Source organism: Pyxicephalus adspersus, chromosome 4 (genome assembly GCF_032062135.1).
Source record: "Pyxicephalus adspersus chromosome 4, UCB_Pads_2.0, whole genome shotgun sequence".
Classification (NCBI taxonomy): domain Eukaryota; kingdom Metazoa; phylum Chordata; class Amphibia; order Anura; family Pyxicephalidae; genus Pyxicephalus; species Pyxicephalus adspersus.
The window spans coordinates 93,959,333-93,981,368 of NC_092861.1; the positions used below are offsets into that span (position 1 = coordinate 93,959,333).

The 22,036-nt window shown below is 34.5% G+C and overlaps 1 protein-coding gene across 2 annotated transcripts; it reads right to left on the minus strand.

Annotated features, from left to right (window-relative positions):
• Window positions 1–416: 416 nt before the first annotated feature.
• On the minus strand, window positions 417–19,227 carry ZC3H12D (zinc finger CCCH-type containing 12D). Of its 2 annotated transcripts, none has more exons than XR_011920387.1 (6): window positions 10,262–11,161; window positions 6,679–6,818; window positions 4,615–4,849; window positions 3,911–4,017; window positions 1,333–2,391; window positions 417–594 (listed from the first exon to the last, which is right to left on the minus strand). XR_011920387.1 is itself a non-coding variant. In XM_072409036.1 (6 exons), exons 2-6 carry the CDS (start codon window positions 10,567–10,569, stop codon window positions 1,388–1,390), a joined length of 1,794 nt encoding a protein of 597 aa, XP_072265137.1. In that variant the 5' UTR covers window positions 10,570–10,779; window positions 19,160–19,227; the 3' UTR covers window positions 417–1,387. The 2 variants fall into 2 exon arrangements, 1 of the variants encoding a protein (XP_072265137.1); XM_072409036.1 differs by adding an exon at window positions 19,160–19,227 and having other exon boundaries at window positions 417–2,391; window positions 10,262–10,779.
• Between the last annotated feature and the right edge of the window lie 2,809 nt (window positions 19,228–22,036).

Here is a 22,036-nt window from a genome sequence, read left to right on the forward strand (position 1 = left end):
AAAAATCTACAAATGTATTTGAAGCAATCACTGTCTTTGTACAGAGCTCTAACAAATAGCTTAATGTATCCCAACTTTATGTGTAGTGGAGTAGTGGAGTAGTTTTCTTTGTCAACCATTGGCTAATTAATGATGTTCACTGCACCTTTTTTCATGTTTTCCCCTGAAGGCCATGTCACTTTTTTCTAGTGATCCTGCTTTGCTCTACTATCCCACAAACAGATAAAACATGAGTATTTTGTGTATCCACTTTACTGTCCAAGTAGGAAGTTCACCATTTTTAAATCAACACATATGGACCATTGGTGTGCACAATAGCAAAGCTTTTGTGAGACCATTTTGATATTTTCATATTCTTCTTTAAGTTTTGTTAAGTGACCGAGAAAATGTACGAATAAAAAGAAGGCAAATGAAAGTATCATGAAAATAATGCTACATTTAATATATAGAATGCAAAACTCTGGTGTAAATAAAGATTGATAATAATATGCTGTGTTAACATTTGTTGTTGGTACAATCGTTTATTCCGATTCCTGTATCACAAGAACTAGAGCCAATTCAATGAAACCAATGTCATTTCTGGATTCAGCAGACCTGAAATACACTAAATATAATAAAAAAAATCCTTGGTAAGTGAAAAAAATTTTTTGTTCAGCTGTGTAACTATTTGCACAGATAAGATAAAACTTTTTGGAAAGTCACATTAGTTTTAGGTAGAAAAAGTTTTCCGAGAAAAAGAGTGCCATACTGTAAAACATGGAGGAGGCTCAGTTACTCTTTGGGGATGCTTTGCTATGTCTGACAAGGGGTACCTGGCGTCTGTTCAGGAAACAATCAAATCTTAAAATTATCAAGACATTATAAAGTAAAGCATCCTGCCCGATTAAAAAACATCCAAGAATGGCTAAGAAAGAACATTAGACTTTATTGAAGTGTACTGAAGTGGGTTATTGGCCAACAGGTTTTGATTCAACAGAACCATTGATATTGACCCATTCTATTTCTAGACTATTTATGACCCAGTTGTGTTTTGTCATTCTTTCTTTGTAATGCTGAAGGGCATTGGGGTTGATATTAACATAACCCCTGGAAACCTTCATGCTTGCTCTTTCTCTTTTTTGCAGATGTTGCTGACATTGACAAACCTGCTGGCCAACTTTTTCTGTGTCAGATCTTGGACCTGGTCAATGTTCTTGGGTCAGCTTGCTGTCAAAATCTATATAGCGTTCTTTGAAAAGTATTGTACGTGGATTTCAACTAAAGATTACATTTCATCTTTAGATTTATTTTTTAAATGTTCAAAACTTGAAAGACCATCAGTAACTTCTTTACCTTGAAGAGCAATGTTGCCTTGTAAGTTAGCACTAGATTTTCCTTTTCAAAATGGTCAACTCCTTCTATTTTTTTGAATTATGTCCGCTAATTCTAAAATATTGGTGGTTTCAGGGTTTGCAGCCATAGCTTGATCGATTTCTGCATTTGTGTAAAGACCACATAATAAAGTATATACCTCTTTTCTATTAAACATTTGAGTATCTGACAAAAGTCTACAATTATCATTTGGGAATAAGAACGGGCAGGCATCTGTGGTGAAATGGCCATAGCTCCAGGATGGTTTTATCACGGATGGATGCTGTGTCAAATAATAATTTGGATCCTCATAAATATCTTTTACATTTTTCAGGTACACCAAAGTGTCCATTCTCTGTGCATGCATATCTATATTTTTTACATGTCTGCTATGTTCATGTAAACAAAGCAATTGTCCACTTCCTTGATGTTTACAGTAACCACTTTGAGTATAGTTGTTATGAGGTAAAGTCTCAGACAAAAAGGTATATGGAAGGTAAGGTTTTTGGATGCAACTACAATCCATGCTGTGTGTGTGGGGACTGAGGCTGTAGCCACTATTCATGTAATTACACCTACAACAGTGGTTTTGATCTGTCCCTTTGTATTGCATCTTTTCACCATTTGAATGTGTGGATGAAAGAATAGGATCAATAATCCTCAGTTCCCTGTGCGGAGGTTGATTTTGTTGATCAGGTGATGTGTTTACAGTGAATCCTTGATTAATACTGCTGCAAGCCCACTTGCCCATACCAGAGTTACCCATCTGCCTTTCCTGTGGAAGATGCAAAATTTGCTTCATCTTTAAACTTGTAGATGTTTCTTTGGTACTCTCAAACTGTTCTGGGCACTTGTAACTTGGAAAGGGCAAAACTGGGTTAAACCTTGCATGACCTTTTATCAACAACTCATTACAATGTTCTGACTCTTTGAAGACTTGCTTTGTTTTAGCCCGTAGTTCATCTGCAACTGACAGCTGTTGCTGATTTAGCCTTTCTGGGTGGGAAAATTTGCACTTAATGCCATAAGTGCATTTTTGTCCTGAAATGGAAAGGAACAAACTATTTTAGAATTATTGTTTCACAAATTGTATTCAACCAAAAACAGTAAAGCAATAAAAAAATTGGAGGTAATCACATATAAAGCCAAATTTACTTAATCTGCCCTTGGGAAAAAAAAGTTTATGTTAACTGTAAATGCAGGACATTTTTTTCGATAAGGTTTTTTACTACTTAGCCTTGTCTTCTAAATCTTGTCTAATTTACTTTATATTGTATTTTACCTTCAAATTCCCCATTTTATATTAGTCCTTGTTGCCTTGCCTCCTCCCCCTGTTCCAAAGGTCACATTCTTTTAAATATAAAATAACAGTAATCAATAATTGTTTGTAAAGAAAACAAAAACCAAAAAACATTCTATTTTTTGTGCAGAAACTGATTTGACCTCTTGCATGTTACATAATGTCACTTTTGTGTCCCTAATTACAAGATGCTTTGGAATTCTTGATCTCTTCTTTTGTATTTGTAGAGCTTCTATCAGTCTCAAACTGGGTCTATCACCTGGTCTTGGACATATACAAAACTCTTACAACTGTGCCTGGAGTAGAGATAAGCATCAAATGTTTCTAAATGTGATTTATTTAAACACTTCCTAGAATTTCCCAAATTACTGGCACTATCAAAAAATGTAAATAATTTAAAGCTGCCTGCAATAGGCACAAAGCTTTAAAAACAGTTTTGTGCACTTTATTTATCATTATAAGTTAGTCCGAACACTCCCCATAGATTCAAGAGGATAGAAATGCAATGTTTGTATTATCATTGTCTCAGCATCATTCTCTGACAAGCCTTTGTTGAAGGTAAGTTCTGGGCACAAAAAAAAACCAAAAGCTTTTATCCAAGTATATACCTGAATAACCATAAATTATAAAAAATCTATTGTGAATATAGTTAATGTCTTTACAAACTCAATTTTAGTTTGGTTGCAAAGAGCACAGCTGTGGGAGGAACCCAGGGCCACCCACAAAAGGCTAACAGCAGTTGTATGACCATTCATCCAGAACAAGGAGAAAGGGCAGTAGTGACCAGTGTCCATTACAGAATGATCCTGAGAGGCAACAGAGGCAACATTTTATGCTGATTAAACTTCTGAAATAAGTGTACTAAGCAACACCCAAAGTTTAAGTGAAAATACAGATACCACTTTTTTTAGACAATATTTGATTATCTCACAGTTCATCTTTGAGCTGAGAGAGGCTCCTCATGCTACAACAGCTTCCTAAAATGTATTTCAAGAATTCTGCTTAGTGTAAGATTAGATCATATTTAATCATCAGCATGTGTTCATTTTTCAGTTAGTTCTGTTTAGAATTTTATCAACAGATAAGTCCGTCCCAAAAATATTTTTTTTTATCAATGGAACTTTTTTTTAATAACGAGCTGTATTTTAACCAGATCGTGCTGTTTAGCAATTTGTGACTATTATAAAAGTAGTTGAGAAAAATTACAAAAGCTTTGGTAAAAATAAATGGATTTTGAGTATTAAGTTAACTAAAACATACCATACGGACAAAGCTGTCTTTCTGCGTCAAATGAAGCATGTGTTTTTCTAAGAAAATTTGAGAGTGTAGTTCCATGACGTCCTAGCGGATCATCTGGAGGCATAAATCTAAATTCACAGAAATACAAAAGCAGATACAAAAAGAGTAGTAGATACAAAAATATGTCCATACCAATAACAATTCTATTAAGCCGTTTATGTCATCATTTACTCAGAGACTCCAGAGATTATATAAAAAGAAAGTGTCATCTAAGAACTGTGTTACCAGTTCTGGTGCAGGTTTTTAAATGCCGGATGCGTTTCCCATTATTTACAGAACGGCCAGTTATTTTGCAGAAGCTACATACAAGCCACAAAGTCACAATGTAGATTTATTGGAAGGCCAATCACTACAAAAGTACTATTTAATTTATATGGGAAATCCTTTTGAAGACAATTCTTAAAAAAACAAAAAACTCTGTTCTGTGAATACGCCTTGTAGTTTTTCTTGTCCTCCTTTTGTATTTTTTCATGATATAACTAAAAAAAAACCTTTGGTTTATATTCCTATTTGGTTTCTGTCAATGTATCAATCACAAAACGAACAAGGACATTTTAGCTTTATTAGACTAGATTGTCATGGCTAGTAATTATTTTAATGTACGTTTACTCCTAATTTATATATTTTTTAACTTCTAAAAAATAAATTAGATTATTGAAACTTACTTATTGTTTACAAATGAGTACATCAGCAACCTTTTCTCTATGAAGCGTTTCCAGTCTACATTCTCACTTTGTAGGTCATGATAGTTGTCATTGGATACAATGATGGCATCTTTCTCATAGGCCAGTTTTACAATGTAACGGTCATCATAGCATACAATCCTCTTGCCGTTTATTTTTCTAGATGGTGTGTAAACTAGAAACATTTTCTTTTCTAGATCATCAAGAATGTGCTTGTCTATAAAAAAAATTAAACTATAAACGACTGAACACAACCCTTATTTAGAAAATCAATTCCCAAGGCTGCGTGAGTTATTTTCATTGTATATTCTATTTAAATGTGCAATCATTTTCTTATTAAAAGTTTCAGTTCAAATGAACAAACATTACGTAAGGGTATATTAGGTAATCTGCGTGCAAAATATATATTTGACTTTTACAATCCTTTGTTTCTAATGAATCTGTATTTATTTTCACAAATCAGTATTTTATCTCTTATATCTCATATAGATAAATTCCAGCTCTACTCAGTAAACATTTGATTGAACCAGACAAGCTAAAAGAATATGTTGGGGCATTACATTTACCTTTAATCCATTTCCCCTTCTAGAACATGTCCCAGGTCAAATTATTTATCTGGTTGAACAAGAAACAGCAAAAATTACATTGTCCTTACTGCGGCAACATGAATATTAAATTCCTGCAAGTGCAGCTGCAGTGGGCTCACACACTCAGAACCATATCGAGTTTTATGTATGTGTACTCCTTTTTCCTATATTAAAAAGACCAGGTAGGGTAGAGGGAGGAAAAGACTACTGTCTCCACTTTATGTCATTTACAACATTGTTACAGCCCTCTAGGTAAATGAAAAAAAAAAACATTCTTGTTTATAAAGAATATAAAGGTATAAAAGTTGAAGTGGTAAACAAATTAAAAAATATTTTTCATTTATTTACACATATTTATACTGCAGGTTTCAGTAATAAAATTGTAAGTAAAGTCAAATGAGCAATGAGCAAAATCTGAGCAATTAAATCAAAGGCATTTGAAATCATAAAAACTAGCAACCAATGCAAAGCTAATACAGCATAATTTGTGCTTTAAAGCCGGAAATTTTTCTGAAAAAGTTTACATATACACAGTAATAAGTATTATTGCTGTGCTTGGATCAAAAATTAAAAAAATAAGCAGGATTTACCAGCATATCAGTCAGTTTAAAGTGATACAATCATGCAGAATTGTTGGACATGAATTGCTCACTTTACCTTCTGAAAATACAAGTTGCTTGGCCCTCATATTAAAACAAAGGTTTTATTATGTCTGAGGCATAAAATTGGAAAATACAAGAAGATTAGATTTTATGAATTCACTCTGACTTTCTAAGCTATGTGCTTGATCCATGTCAGTGATTGAAAAAGTATCAAAGCCAACTGGATCAATAGAGCTTTAACAAACGTTCATAAAAGATTTAGCCTAATTTTATTATGACTGTTTTTTTAGAGGTAATTTTTTTCAGCTCCAACATTAATAATGCATTGCTGGTGTTAGTGTAGTTGCAGTGTAATTCTTCATTCTTCATGGTAACCAACGTGCCTTCTCAATACACACCTTAGGGATGCACTACATATTTTTCAGTGCAGTTTGAGGTTCTGCACTACTGCACCTTAATGTGTGGGATGGTATGAAAGGACCCCAAATCATACAGGTTCTAATGTTCATTCAGGTAATAACATACTATTCCATAAAATGTGTCTGAACCAGAATTCTGTATACACTTGGCAAAGATGACACTCTATGAACAGAACTGGCAAATACATTGTTTGCCTATACAAAAATGAAATCATAATCCCTCAGAACTGAATATTACTTTCAAAAAAACACTGTTTTGTCTATAATATGTGTTATACAATTCTCTATTCATCTAACAAGCATGTTTTAGTCAACATTGTCAAATTTCAATACACAGTACGGGATTAACTGTGTTGATATGATTTGTTTCTATTCACCCTTGCACCCTTCATCCTACTGCTCACTTTGTTTAGTTTTGTTCAGAAGACACACAGGTACCTGATATGGGTGAATCAATTCTTGCCTTTTCCTTCCTCCAGGAAGGTACAAACACTTTAATGTAGTCATGGCCTCGCTTTCTAAACCAGTCCACTGCAATTTCTATGCCTCTGCATGAGAAAACTGCCCTGCATCCATGACTGTGAGTAGAAAGAAAAATAAAATATCAACAGTTGCATTCTGATGAAAATATACTTAATTGTTTATTTAGTATAAAATAAATACACCTATGGCAGCATATAGGTTTGTGTCGAATTAAGAAATAATCACTTGATAGGCATAAATGTATGCACCTAGAAGTACCTGCCTTACATTATTATATTGGTGGAGCTTACCCAATAACTTTCACTAAGCTCTGTATGCCTGCAATTTATATCTGTCATTGTTTTTATGTAAACCAGTTCTTCAGGTTATGCAATAACAAACTGCTGAGAGATAAAAAAAAATGTTTTTTTTTATTAGAAAAGGGTGGTAATATGTGTGGTATAATAATCTATAGCTGTGGACGAAAGCTGGAGACTATAACATGTAAATAAGTGAAAAAACACAGACATATTAATGTATATCTAAAGAAAAGTATTTTTCAGGCTAATGCTTTTTGAAAGTACAGAAAATATCTAAAAAGTCTATAAAAAAAAAACTAAAGTAGCCACCATATCTAAGAACTGCTCTTCCAAAAATACAAAAATAATAGTATATATTAACAATAGTAAGTAATAATATAATAAGTATATAATATAAATAACAAGCTTTGTGTTGTACTATATTTTTATGTGTTATTTATATTATTATTATGTGTTAATGTCCATTGTGTTGCATTAATGCATGCATTTCCTTTTAGAAATAAGCACAATATTGCAATGCATAGCACATGTGTTGGTGCACTAAATTGCTATTTACTGACTGCTAAATGCAATGCATAGCCAAACACAGAGCAAAATGTGTTTATTTTTTAATATGCACTGCACACCTATTTTGGGAATGAACCCTTAATATTTTCAACCTCCTGTAAAATCTGCACTGCCCATGCTTTTCTTGGTAACCTCCATACACTTCAGTATAGAACCATCTCTTAAGAAGTCTAGGAGGATTAACTGCACAGGCACTGCTAAGAAGATTTCTCTGATGGAATTAAATATTGCTGCTGGTAAATAATCATACCAATATTTTCCCAACCAACCCCTTAAACCTCAATTTAATTTAGGGTCCTAGACCCTAACCCGCAACCTAACTCTCAAAACCATTGCATCCCACTTTGTCAAAGCATGCACTATAGCGGTGTTTTTCAACCTTTTTTGAGCCACAACACATTTTTTACATTGAAAAAATCCAGCGGCACACCACAATCCAAAAATGTTACAAAATGACACTCTGTAGCTAAATATCTTGTCTCTAAGAATTAACAAGGCAAATAAGCTACCTACTGCCACCCACTGACATGGAAGAGTATTACATTACTCTGACAGTCACTAGAGCACAGACACTGGACGGTGGTAATTGGATAAGTTCCCACGGTACACCTGAAGATCTCTCGCGGCACACTAGTGTGTTGGAGCACAGTGGTTAAAAATCACTGCACAATACTGTATCTACAAAACAGCTATTCGACGAGTGGTGAATCTGTTCTGCCACTTTGGAATGTTTTACTGCAACTTCAGCCTTCAGCTGGAGGCCCATAAAGCTTAGTGTCTAAGATAAAAAAAATTAGGCTCTTGAAAATAAACATTTAACAGTTCACCCTATTTTTTATCTCACAAATATTTTTTTTTATTGCAACCTCAAGAAGGTTTTTCTTCCTTTTCATAACATATATCTAAAAATACTCCTAGTTATTACCAGAAGTAAGTGTTATTTCAAGGAATTATAGCTTAATGCAGTAGTATTTGCAAATTGATTTTTACAATAAGCGTCAGTCAAATAATATTAAGAAACTAATGTTAAGAAACTAGTGTAAATTGAGTAGAGGTAAAACACCACTAAATACAGAGCAGACTAGGTAAAGTGTAATATGTACCTTTGTGGCATGAAAACTAATATATTTGAGCTAGACATCACATAGCATCAAGGATATAACAGCTGAATAAGAGAAAGAGAGTTTTTTAAAATGGGTCCATTGTCTTTAAATTCCTATCTCATAAAACCCCTAAACCGTAAGGTATTGAACACACGTGCAATGGTTCTTGCCTGATAATTGGCTCAGGGCCGATATCGGACAAGAATCTGGCGTGTGTACAGCACTCGTCGTCCATTGTCCAAACGACTTTCCTGGCGGATACATGGATGATGGACGACAAGAGATCTTAATGGAAGTGAAGGGGGAGAGAGCGCAGCCGGGTGCCACTCTGTCGTTCTCCCCCTCCCTTCTCCATAGAGCATAATGGTGCTGTATGTACAGCACTCGTTCATGCATCATGCAGTCATTAGTCATTGGAAAAGATTGTGAAAGATCCTTTCCAACGACAGTTATTGCACGTGTGTACATAGCCTAACTCCTAACCCTATAACTAAACTCCAACCAACATAATAACCCCTAAATCTAACACTAACTGGCAAAATAACACATAATAGAATCAAGCAAAAGCAATAATACTAGCTTGAAACTTACTCTTGCAGCAAAACAAACCTAAAGGGATATGTTAGAAACTAGTATCCGCTATCTATCTTTAGTTAGGATTTTCAGGCAATTTTAAATTTTTGCTTTAAAGGGTTTAAAAACACAATGTATTAGATTCTTACGGAACATGCAGCTATGTAAGGTATTTTACAGAAAAATAAAGGTCCCAAAAGAACTGGGTACCAAAAAAAAAAAACGATCTGTTCAATGTATTTATCTATAAACATTCACCTTTATTCAAACAACTCAAAAACAACTGTTTCACATCTCTTCACATGTTTTGTAGTTCAAAATAAAAAATATTTTTTATAGAGAAATGAATTGCTGTGGAGAACAGATATTTTCATGGTACTCAGTTATTTAGGGAACTATCTGTTCTTTTTCCTATATTCTCCTATATTCAGCAATAATTCTTAAGACTTAGTAATTATCGGAGACATATATTCTATAGAAACCTATCACTTTTGAATTTTTTTGCTTTAAATTTTCAAGAAATATGCTTTCAAGAGTAAATATGTATCTAGACAAATGCATAAACATAGAACCCTTTAAAATAAAAATATTATTGAAGCCTAGAAAGATTAACTTTTCTTGTTCATTTATATATACATATATATATATAAACTTTTTTTCAGCTGGGCACCAAGCAGTTCCTTCATATTAAGCAATGCTAGGATAAGAAATAACACATTTTATATTAATATATCATTTTAACTGTGATTACAATAATGTAAAAATATCCACCATGATATACAACAAGATAATGATTATCTCAGTTTATATTTACATGTAAGATCATTTTAAAATGCAATGTAAGTTTCCTCTTATTATCTTTAAATCTATGCATGGGAATATCCTAAACCAAAATTTTTATTTTTAGTTTTGGATGGGGAAGAGAAGTTTTAGATGCACATAACTTTAGATACACTTTGACATGAAAACTTTGATAAACAAGAAATAAATTCCTACCTCATTGCCACGTTGCTACCATCTATAACTATAGCTCTTAAATTGCTTAAAGAATGATTGTTATCCGCATTTGTATTATTTCCCATGTCTTCCATGCTGCTGCACCCACGAGCCACAAGTCTTGGTATTACCGATTTAGAGGATGCTGCGTCCCTCTCAGATTGTGCTTTGTTTCCTGTGTATATTAATTCCTCTAAAACATCATTATCCAGTGCCATCTTGCCCAGCTTTAACAATGCCTTCTTTATATCTTCTTCTGCATAGCCAAGTTTTTGAAACAAAACCAGCTTCTTGTCTTGTCCATCCATGTTATTGAGTTTGGCTTAGTATTGTAGTTTACATTTGTGATTGTCATTTGCTTTCCAGAATATAAAAAAAGTTCAAATGATTTCCAGCCAAGCATAAAATGTGTTTTTTTCCCAGCTAATTTCTGGTGTGGACACTTTTAGAGCAGATAAAGGCTGCACTGGTTAGTACTCGGTGTAGTAAAACTCAGCAATGATTGTAGGTAGCTATAACTGTTCCAGATCAGAAAAAGAGAAGAGAATGTCAGTGGGAAATAAAATTAAAATGCAATAAGTTGTGTCACATGTTTCTACACTTTTTTTATTCTGGTTCAGGAAGTCACATTAAAGATAACTAGGGGATTTTCTATTAGTCATAACAGTCAAGCAGACAAATGTTGCTGATTTAACTACTGTGTTGTAACGTGAATACATGACTAATGAAAAATGATACATTAAAGTAATTATTGCATGTGGTCAGTATGCTCAACACAGGCTTTTAATCTCTAGTAGGAATCAGCAAGCCTGTTTACAGAAGTTTGTCAAATCTTGGTTTAAAATTACAAAACTAAAACTAAGCAGCAAATCCAATGTGAGTATATATGGGGAAGAATCTTGATACAAAGTTTTGTCAATTTACAAAGTTTATAGGTGAGCTATTGTCAAGCAAATGGCATTGCAAGCTTGCTACCTTATTCTAGCATTGCATATTTTGGAAGCATATTTTATTATTGTATTGCATTTAGCTTGGTTTAAATACACCAACAACACCCGAATATGATTATTTTCAATCTGGAAAAAAGGTTTTTTGAGTAGTTTTAGCTGGTAAACCTGATATTTTTTTATTGAGTGGTCTATATTGGACAAAATTGGTCAAAGGATGCAGGGCAACAGATCTTAAAGAAATAAAAAAGTTTCCTTAAAAAAAAAAACAAAAAAAAAAAAACTTAAGTTCTCACCTCCCTGTGGCACAGCAGTTCAATAGTATAGTCTCCGAGCATCTTTTTGCAGTACACTGTATTGCATTAAGCATTTAATTACATTTCCCATTCCTGTATCCACAAAATATTTAAACTATGGACTTGAAGTATGTGCTTGGTAGATATTGGCTAACTTCATTATGCAAGCACCTAAATAGTTAACAAATAAAGACAAAACAGGTGTTCTCCAGCAATAAAATTTAAAGTTTATTTTTGGGAGGCAATAGCTATAAATATTGTTCTGTGACTGAACAATATTTATTAGCTTGCTTAAGCTACAATATAAGTTGAGAGATGATGGAGGTTTTTTGCTTGAAATAAACGTTAGTGTTTACAATTGAGTGCATTATCTGAGAAACAATAGCCACAAAGTTTGTTTAGTTGCTGGACAGCATGTAAGCAACTTTGTAAGGCTGCAATATAATAAAAATAATGATAAAATTAGAACAGCAGGGAGGCAATGTGTAGTTGTGGAATTTGTAGTTGCGGTGGATGTGGTGTGGCTACATAACACTGAATATTGTACATGATTTAAAGGAAAGTAATTCCCCCACCTTCTAGATTGTAAGCTCTTTGGGGCAAGGTCCTCTCCTCCTGTGTCACTGTCTGTATTCATCTGTCATTTGCAACCCCTATTTAATGTTCAGCCATGTGTGATATGTTGGCGCTATATAAATCCTGTTTATTAAAGATAATAATAATATTAAGTAAAGAATTAACCTGAGACTATGCGCAGTGTGTGCACACATTTACTACAGCCTTTTAACCCACAAAACAGAATTTATAAAAAATCTTCCATACATATGCTTTTCTGTCTAAGTCTATCTTAAAGACTTTTAAATTATTTGCAGGTTACTTGGTAACCAGCAACTTTTAAAACAACAAACATAAAACAAGGCTTAAACTTAATTACAGCAATTATGTTATGTAACATAGTGTTCCTTACGTTGCTGGTCAGGGAAATAAAATGCCCTGGTGTGGGTGGTCAATAGAAAAAAATAAAAAATGTCATTGTTGGTAGTTAATGGAAGAAAAATACCTGGTGTCATTGGTCAGAAGGAGAAAAAAATGCCATACTTGGTCAGTGGGGGAAAAATCTTGTGTCATTTCCAGCGGAGAGAAAAGTGGCTGGTGTTGGTCAGTATTAGTCAGGGAAAGACTAAATGGTCTGTTAGTGGAAGTTAGTTGATCTACAGTATGTTAGTAGGATGAAAAATTACAAGTAAAAAGGAGCAGTGAGGGGACAAAATCCCCTTTACTACTTAGGCCTCAGGAAAGTCCTTGTTTAAACTTTTCTTTCTATACCCCTGCTTAAAACTATCCTTCAAACCTCAGGTCATACTATACAGGGGGCTGGGACATGGGAAGGGATTTAACTTTAGGTGAATCCAAGATTTTTATTAAAGTGAATTTCCAAAATTCAAGCACAGGTATGGCAAAAGCTTAGATAAATATTTGTGCTGTGGTTTTAGTGCACTACAATAATGCAGTGCAATAAAACACAGTATATCACCCTGTAGCAACTAACTCTCTCTCTCTCTTTCTATGCACTCTGTCAGTTCAGTAAAGTACTCCAACACACACTGTTAAATGACTGCTGGTAACATTTTTCGTTGCAGGGGTAGGCATAAATCAAAGCCCTACTAAGCCAGTTCAAAGGTCAAAAAGTGCATTATAGTTACAAAGTATTTGCCCACATTAATTCACTTCACTTCCTTATTACCGGACAACTACAAACAAAGGAAGAAAGGTTAACAGACAAAAGCACATATTTTGTAGAATGAGAAAATGTTCGAACTGCTAACAATATTTTTATCACAGCCTGTGCCGTGACAACCACACCCCTCCATTTCTTATGTAGAAAGAAAATGTGAAGAAAATCCTCCCTAGAGATACAAAAGTCAGAATTATAAGAAAATATTAATTTATTAAAAAAATGAAACTATCAGTGATTTGCTTGGTAACGTACCTAAGCTGCATATAAAGACGTTTTCTCCCTTACTAGCATACCTGAGATAGTTAGATGACTAATCTCAATACACAATAGACAAGAAGGCATTGTACTGTAAAAACATAGTTCAGGAAGAATTTTTACTTAAAATAAAACCTTAATTAAAAACAGCAAATATGTTGCATTCATCACTGGAGTAATTAGTGCTACAGTTGACAATCGAAAATCTGGAGATCGATAATCCATTTCCTTCAGTTTTCTGGCATGAATTTCATATCGCATTTTCAAAACAGAGCCTGTAGTATACTGTTTGGCCACTTATGTTTTGATGGCGCTGTTCTGCAGAAACAGCTGTTAGGTCTTGATTGCTACACTAAATACACGTTGAGACGTCCCTGCAGTAATCTTCTTTACATTCTGCATATGCACAGGGAACTACTTCCTCCAGAAGTTGTCCAAAACCCTCTACTTCACTCTTGCTGGTATGTCTGGCACAAAATCAGAATCAGCCATTCATTCCTCTTTCTTCCATTGTGGAGAAATGGGGATTTCCCTTGGATACTTCGAGAATCCCAAGGGAAGGACCCGTGTGACCTGCGAGCAATGAAAGTGAAATCAGTAGTCAAACTTTGACCCGCAAGGTCATCTGGCAGTCAGCTACTGCTACACTGTTTCCCTCTCTAGGACTACAGTCCTTCATGTATCTACAGCTAAACTCTTATGTAAAACTGACAAGGACAAGGAAACACAAGCGGAGGGTTTTTTTGGGAGTTTGGGAATCATACATAGCCACATTATCTTTGGATATGAGAAAAAGAGTTTGCAAGACCTTTGATGAAACAGCATGAAATGCCTAACAATGATCCTCCAATTGTTTGCCGATTGTTGTTTTGTTTTTTTATGCTCTTATAATTTGTAACACTAGCCACATTTGATTGTAACTTTGTCAACTACCGATTCCATTGTTTGTGATATTTACTATGCCCCAACCTTACTGTATTTGTTTTATTTTGTATATTGTATTATTTCCTCTCGAAAAAATAATAAAAATATACTCAAAAAGAAAATATGTTTTAAATACATACAAAACTCTCAGAAATGCTTTAAAATACCTCAGATGAGTTGACCACCAATGAACATTAGTACATGTTTTGCTTTTTTGTGCTTATGTGCTCTAAAGGAAGTATACCAGGAGAAATACAAACAGCACTTACCTAGAGCAATGAACCTGCTATCAATCTAACCAAATCTAAATAACTCTAGAATGATGATACCTGAACTTTGGCTGCTATGAGTTACTGTACATTATTGTGCTATAATAAGATTGACTGAATTTCTGTTTCCGTAACCTAGAGGGACCCAAAGCAACAACCTTTTGTATTTTGTATTAAGGTATTTTCTTCTATACAGAACATTACCTTAACTTAACCTAACTTGGTTCATATTTTTATGACAATATGTAAATAATCTTAAATCTTATTGAATGGTTCATAAGGGAAACATATGTGCATGATATCTACAGTATTTAATGAAAAGCAATATTTTATCTCTGCCACCTACAGATTTATAGCCTTTTGATAACCCAGCCTACATAAGTAGACTTATCTGTCTTAAATAAGCTAGCATGCTGGCCAAGGAACAACATGCATATTAATGCTTATTTACACTATTCACACTAAAAATCCATAATTTGTGGAAGAGGTGTGGGCATATACATACACAAAACCATGTTAGTAGTCATATTATGTTAATATTTCAAAAAAGCAAAAACTACATCCTCTCGAAACATAACTTAACCAAGAATGATTTGATGATAACATGGCAACAGAATGAGATAAGGGCTTGCACATAAATCTACATCTAACATACAAAATAAAGCAACTGTACTATACAAAACAAAATGAAGGAAGTATATCTTTTGCAAAATAATCCTTTCCCTATTAAATAAACTAAATGTTTAAAGCCACAGGAAAACAATGTCTAAGTGATAGGAATTTGTTTAAATGCTCCCCCTTTTTGAAGCTGACGTATCCACAATCAATAAATATTATTAAAAAGAAGGTATATCTTTAAATGTTCATCTTTGTGTACCAACCAACAACCTGCCCCTGGAAAATATGGAGGCTGTCCTACAATTTTTGCAGATTCTGGCTTTCTAATTGGCATTTTTTTTCAAGGCTGTGACCTGGAGTACTAAAGCCAGGGACAGTCAGGCTACTACTGTCCTTTGCAGAACCTCAGTAAAACTGACCCTGTATTTTTATCAAAACTTATCAAGAACTTTATCAAGTTCTTTTAATTGCATGCCCATGGATGGAACATTTCCCTTCTCCTCTTGCTCTTCCCTGCCCTTTGGAATAATGGTTAATATGACAAACATACCAAGCTTATAAATGAAAATGACTCTAGGGGCAGGATTGGAGAAAGCATATGTATTCTGAAAATGCTACAGGAACTCTAGCCCTTAGTATAAATTGGCATGTTTGCTAATTTTCATTACAAATCTAATGCAGAGGACATATGAGTTAAATAAAGAGTGTACACAATAAAGTAAACATATGATTTTTGTTTATTTTCACACAATAATTAAAAGGGTACAAATCAGCATTATAACTACCAACAAATAACACTGCTAAAGTTACAATGTAGATCATTTGGTTTGCAAAAGAAAATGTATTTTATTTCACATAACATACAATTGTATTTGTGAACGTTAAAAGATATAATTCATCCCAGTACTAGTTCTTTGTACCAGGCTACAGTGCATTGTGAAATCCCCATGGTCACAAACAGTTTGGTCTCATGTAATGTCTGCGCTTAGTCTAAAAGCCAGAAAGTCCAAAGTTCCTAGTTACACCCATGAGCAAACAAACACAAAATAAAGTATAAATAATTTAATAAGCATGCCATTCTACATAAGCCTGCTTTAGGATTACACTATCCTAATTGTATTATATACAGGATTGTATTATATTTGAATACAGCCTTGACTAGGCAGTGTGAATTACACATATATATGGAGGTAATTAAAATGTATTTTTTTATGCAAATTGTTGATACAGTATTGAGGCCAGCTCACACTGCTTAAAAGCAAAGATTGTTAACAGGCAGGTAAGTATGTTTTTTGACTTGCTCTAACATAATTCTTGATCAGCAAATACTTCCGGCCTAAAAAGCCTAGACAGCCCAGACCAATCCAAGGGAAAACACCTTAAACAGGAAGGTATGTACTGCCCGTTTTATACCCATCTCTGGAGTCATGTAAAGCATGTTACCAATATGTTGTGTTGTGTGTTAACATGCATTGCGGCAACCCATTCATTTGAATTGGCTGCCTTACCAAAAAAGTTGCATGTACAAACACAAAGAACATCTGTCTGCAAAGTATACTGGGTTCTATTCTGAATGGCATATACATTACCAAACATTGCAGAAATGCACACATTACCACAGAGACATACTGTCTGCTCAAATCTAGCTAAATGCAGTCACATTGATTGGGAGATGTTTCATAATACAGATGGACAATGACCCAAAACATACAGCCAAAGCAACCCAGGAGTTTATTAAAACAAATAAGTGTAATATGTGCTTGAATGGCCACGTCAGTCACCTGATCTGAACCCAATTGAGCATGCATTTCACTTGTTGAAGACTAAACTTCGGACAGAAAGGCCCACAAACAGCAACTAAAAGCTGCTGCAGTAAAGGCCTGGCAGAGCATTAAAAAGGAGGAAACCCAGCATCTGGTGATGTCCATGAGTTCAAGACTACAGGCTGTTATTGCCAGCAAAGGGTTTTCAACCAAGTATTAGAAATAAACATTTAATTTGTCCAATTACTTTTGAGGTCCTGAAATGAAGTGATTGTGTTAAAAAAAGGCTTTAGTTCCTCACATTTTTATGCAATCTTTTTGTTCAACCCACTGAATTAAAGCTGAAAGTCTGCAGTTCAACTGCATCTGAGTTGTTTAATTTAAAATTAATTTAATTTTTAATTTTTTTTAAATTAATTTAAAAAGTTGTGTCTGTCCAAATATTTATGGACCTAACTGTAGATACTGCCTTTTTACTTACCTTCTGGACCACTATGTGAGTGGTAAAATCCCTGACTATAATACTATTGCTCTTTTTTAGGGCAGGTTAAAAAAAAAAAAAAAAAAAGGCCTGTTATTGCATTTATGGATGCTATGCTGTATTCTGAGGCTTCTCATACTCCATGGTAACAGTGGTCCATCATTAACTTCAGGGTATCGAAGTAAGCAATTGCAAACAACTCAAGAGCTATATCTCAGAATATGCATTTTCCAGTTAGCATGTAAAAGTTCATGACAGTAGAAATACAAAATGTAAACAAGCAAATCTTGTTTGGAAGGAATGCCAGGAAAAAGCCTCTTCTCTCGTGGTAGCATGACTAAGGTTTGCAAAACTGCATATGAACCAACAGCAAGACTTTTGGAACAATGTCTTTGGACAGACTAGTCACAAAGTAAGAAGATTTTTTGCTCAGAGCAATTGACCAAAAAAAAAAACACAAACTGAACAAGTAAAACTTGTTTGGAAGTGTTGCCAGGAGAAAGCCTTTTAAAAGAACACGTCAGCACAGCTTAGGTTTGCAAAATAGCACCTAAACAAAGCCCAAGACTCCTGGAACAATGTCTACCATGTTTGGTAAAAATTAGGGTAAAATTAGGCATATCAGCACATGCACCTCCTACCAACTGTCAAGCACAGTGGTGGAGGGTGGATGATTTGGGCAAGTTTTGCTACCACCATGACATAGGCACCTCGTTGCTTAGTTGACAATTAACTCCTCCGTATACCCAAATATTTTATAGTTATTTGTGGGGCCATTGGCACAACAGCTAAAGCTTGACTGAAATTGGGTCATAAAAAAAGTACAACGATCCCAAGCACACTAGGAAATCTAAAACAGAATGGCTAAAAAATAAAAGTATCAAGGTGTTGTAATAGCTCTGTCAAAATTCAGACCTCAACCAATTCAAAATGCTGTGGCAGGACCTTAAGAGAGCAGTGTAAAAATAAATGCCCACAAATCTCAATTAACTGAAGCAATGTTGAGAAAAAGAGTGGGCCAGAATTTCTCCACAATGATGTGAGAGACTGATAAAGTCATGCTTAAAACAACTACTTCAAGTTATTGCTGCTAAAAGGGGTTGTACAAGTTATTGAATCATAGGGTGTATTTTAGTTTTTCACACATGACTTTTCCCTTTGCTTCATTTTTGTAAATAATGGACATGGTAGAATCTTTTGTGTGTTGCTTTACACTTGAGGTTAGACTTGGATAATTTCTGAAGCTGTTAAGGAAGCTGTTAAGCACATGATTTTTCCTGATGCTTAAAACTTAAGAATAGGGTGTAAACTTTATTTTTTTTTTTGACTTTTGCAAAGCTTTCTCACTTTCTCACCCAAAACATTTTTTAATTTAAGGAAATGAAAACAATGCCTGTGCAGTGTACAAAAATCCAAATATATTTGATTTAATAATTGTTCAATGTTTTTAGCTGATATTGAAATTGCAGATATGTTGTACATAACATGCTGTAGAGGTTATAACTTATTTTAAAACAAACAATGTTTTAATGAAGCTATTTTAAGGCTGTCCTATATTGTAAATATCACGATAATAAAGTCAAAGATCTAAAAATTGGTGTACTTACAGACTGCTATTAGATCCTGTATCTGATCTCACAAGTGTATATTTCGACAGTCAGTAGATGAAATGCACTAAAATAGAAATCTGTGCCTATACCAGGAAACTAAAGCACAGTATTTACAAGTAAGCTATACAAATTAACCTGGGCAACTTTTTTTCACTTTTACTTCCTTCTAGGATAATAGCTAGCAAAATATTTGCAGTGGTAATGTTGCAGCTATGTATGTATATTTATTTCTGTAAACAAATTAGCCTAGAACACTGTTCTAAAACTGTGCAGTTCTAACATAAGATTTCCTGCAAGGCAAAGTGTTACTTTACTTTTCACTGTTTATATTAGAACAGCACTTGGAAGACAACCATAATAAAAAAAAAATCAATATGATCCTGTTTTTTGAGGTATAATATGTACATGATGCATGAGTTTTGCTAGCAATATAAGCATTTCTTTTGACAATATAGCAGATCAAGCAAAATAGGAAAACTAGAGTTTTGAATCTAGTACTGTATACAATATCTAGAGCAGTAGTAGGCAGAATGAAAGATAGAACCATGAACTGGTAGCTGCAATTATGTCCGGAGTGACAGGGTTTTCTGAAAGAATGAGAGGTCCAAAGCAAATTTAGGAAGTGATGTCAATACTCTGAATGTTTAGTTGCAGAAAGCGGTTGTTTTAAAAATGCTGCTGTTAAGTAGGAATTCATTTTTTAGCTTCTTCATGCCAGCAGCATACTGTACTAGTACATATGAAGAAGCTGTGACATTTCTTGATGATTGACAGTATAATACATATATCAAGAAATGGTATATTGGATTCAAAGAAATTGTGTTTGTTTACAGAGAAACACAAAAACATGAAATCTCTCAGTGTATAATATTGCTTGCCTTAGAAAATATTCTCATCTTAAAGGCTAGGTGGTGTACAGATATGCTTCACCCAAATATACAGGTATTTAGTAGATTCTGAACACCCCACCATGCACCTTATACATTTGTCATAACATGGCATACACCTCTAATGCACAATTCATCATAATGCACAAAGTTTTAATATGCACACCAAGTACTCTGCACACTTTTTACACCAAGCATGATACAATATATCCTACAAATGTACAGACCATTCCTTATAATTTAATACAATACTGTCAACTCCACTTCATACACACTCTTATTTTTGACACTCTGAAAATGCAAACATTTACATTTAGGAGCCTGCGCAATGTTAAAACCAGTACCCTGCAGCATGCTGAACCCTAAATACTCTAATTTTACAGTTTTTATTTAAGTGTCAATTCTAGTGGTTATGTTAAGTGCACAAACAATCCTGTCAAGGGTTTAGAAAAAGCCTAAAAGCAGTACCCTGTGATGTAAAGGGCTTCATAATAAACTGTCCATGGGCTGGTTTGCTATCCTATCCCAGACTTCCAAGTGTGTGAAAGAGTGTGTTCCCCCACTGGCTGTTGTAGTTGTTCCTGATTACCACTACCTCATCATTGTATCATGCATTGATTTGGGTCAGCAGGAGGAAAGCGGGAGGAAACTAAGCAACATCCAGTGGACCCGAATGATGAATGTTTTTTCTGTTTTCTCAGTGCAGAAGACTATTTGTTTTTGTTTCTCTCTTTACATCTCTAAAAAATCACTAATTACTTGATAGCCCCCAGTAGATGTTTTATGAGGTCAAATTAGCTCACCATAATGTGCTTAGGAGTTTGGACTAAAACAAGAGTTTGATGTTCCATACACTTGACATCCTTGATGATGATTGTAGTGAAGTTTTCACTCCCAGGAAACAGTTTAAGTTTTAAAAGTTTGGCAGGCTGAGCTCTACTGCATGCCTTGCAGTTACAGGAGACTTCACACTTGAACAATTTACAATTCTTGTTAGAACTCTCCAAGACTGGAGAAGATACACTTTTATCAATGAAGCTGGGTGATCCGGGAATGGATCTGGTGCAGGATTCAAAACATTTGCTAACAAATGACTTTGAGGAAATCCATTCTAGGTTTGCTGGATCACCCAGCTTTACTGAGGAAAGTGTATCCTCTCCAGCCTTAGAAAGCTTTATTAAATCAGACCCATTTTCTCATTAACCAATATCTGTACCCATGCTCTTTACCTTCTATGTGTGTTGAAGATTTGGATTTAGACTGAGTCACAAAAAGTATGTCTCCATTATTTCTTTGCTAAAATAAACTGATGGCTTTAGATTTAGTTAACGGTAACATCAAAATGGGCCCCAGTCTCCTTGAAATGTATGGGGGTTTATTATTTTATCTATAAATTTATTATTTATAGGGGATTTATTTAACCCCTATATCCCGAGTGTGGCTTGGGGTTAAATTTTATTACAAAAAGTGGTAACCCTGAGCCACATTTGGGGTGGAACTGAGGGCTTACCTGGTCCTCACGAGCCCGCAGCATCTGTGTCCATCTGTGGCCGGCGTCTGCGTCCCGTTGGGGATGCCTGGCGTCTGTGTCCCCTGGCCTCGCATTCTGGCATGTAGAACATTAGAAACACGAGTCTATGGGATTCAGATGCCAGGCAGGCATGAGACATGTGTGCAGGCGTGCGTTGGAGGTGGGAAATTAAAAATAAGAAGTATTTTTCAATGTCAAATGTACCACAGTGTCAAATGTACTACTGCCAGGGAGGTTAATCTGAAAGGTCAGGAAGTGAAGAATTTGGGTGCATTGAGTGAATGTAAGATTACCTGTATTATAAATAGAGCCTAAATAATTATATCATTACAGACTTTATTTCAAAAATATATAATGGAATTATATTACCTTTATACAGAAATTATATGGCACAATTCATTTTCAGTGCTAAAGTGCTACAGACATTTTTGTTTTAATCCTTGAAGCAATACTTTT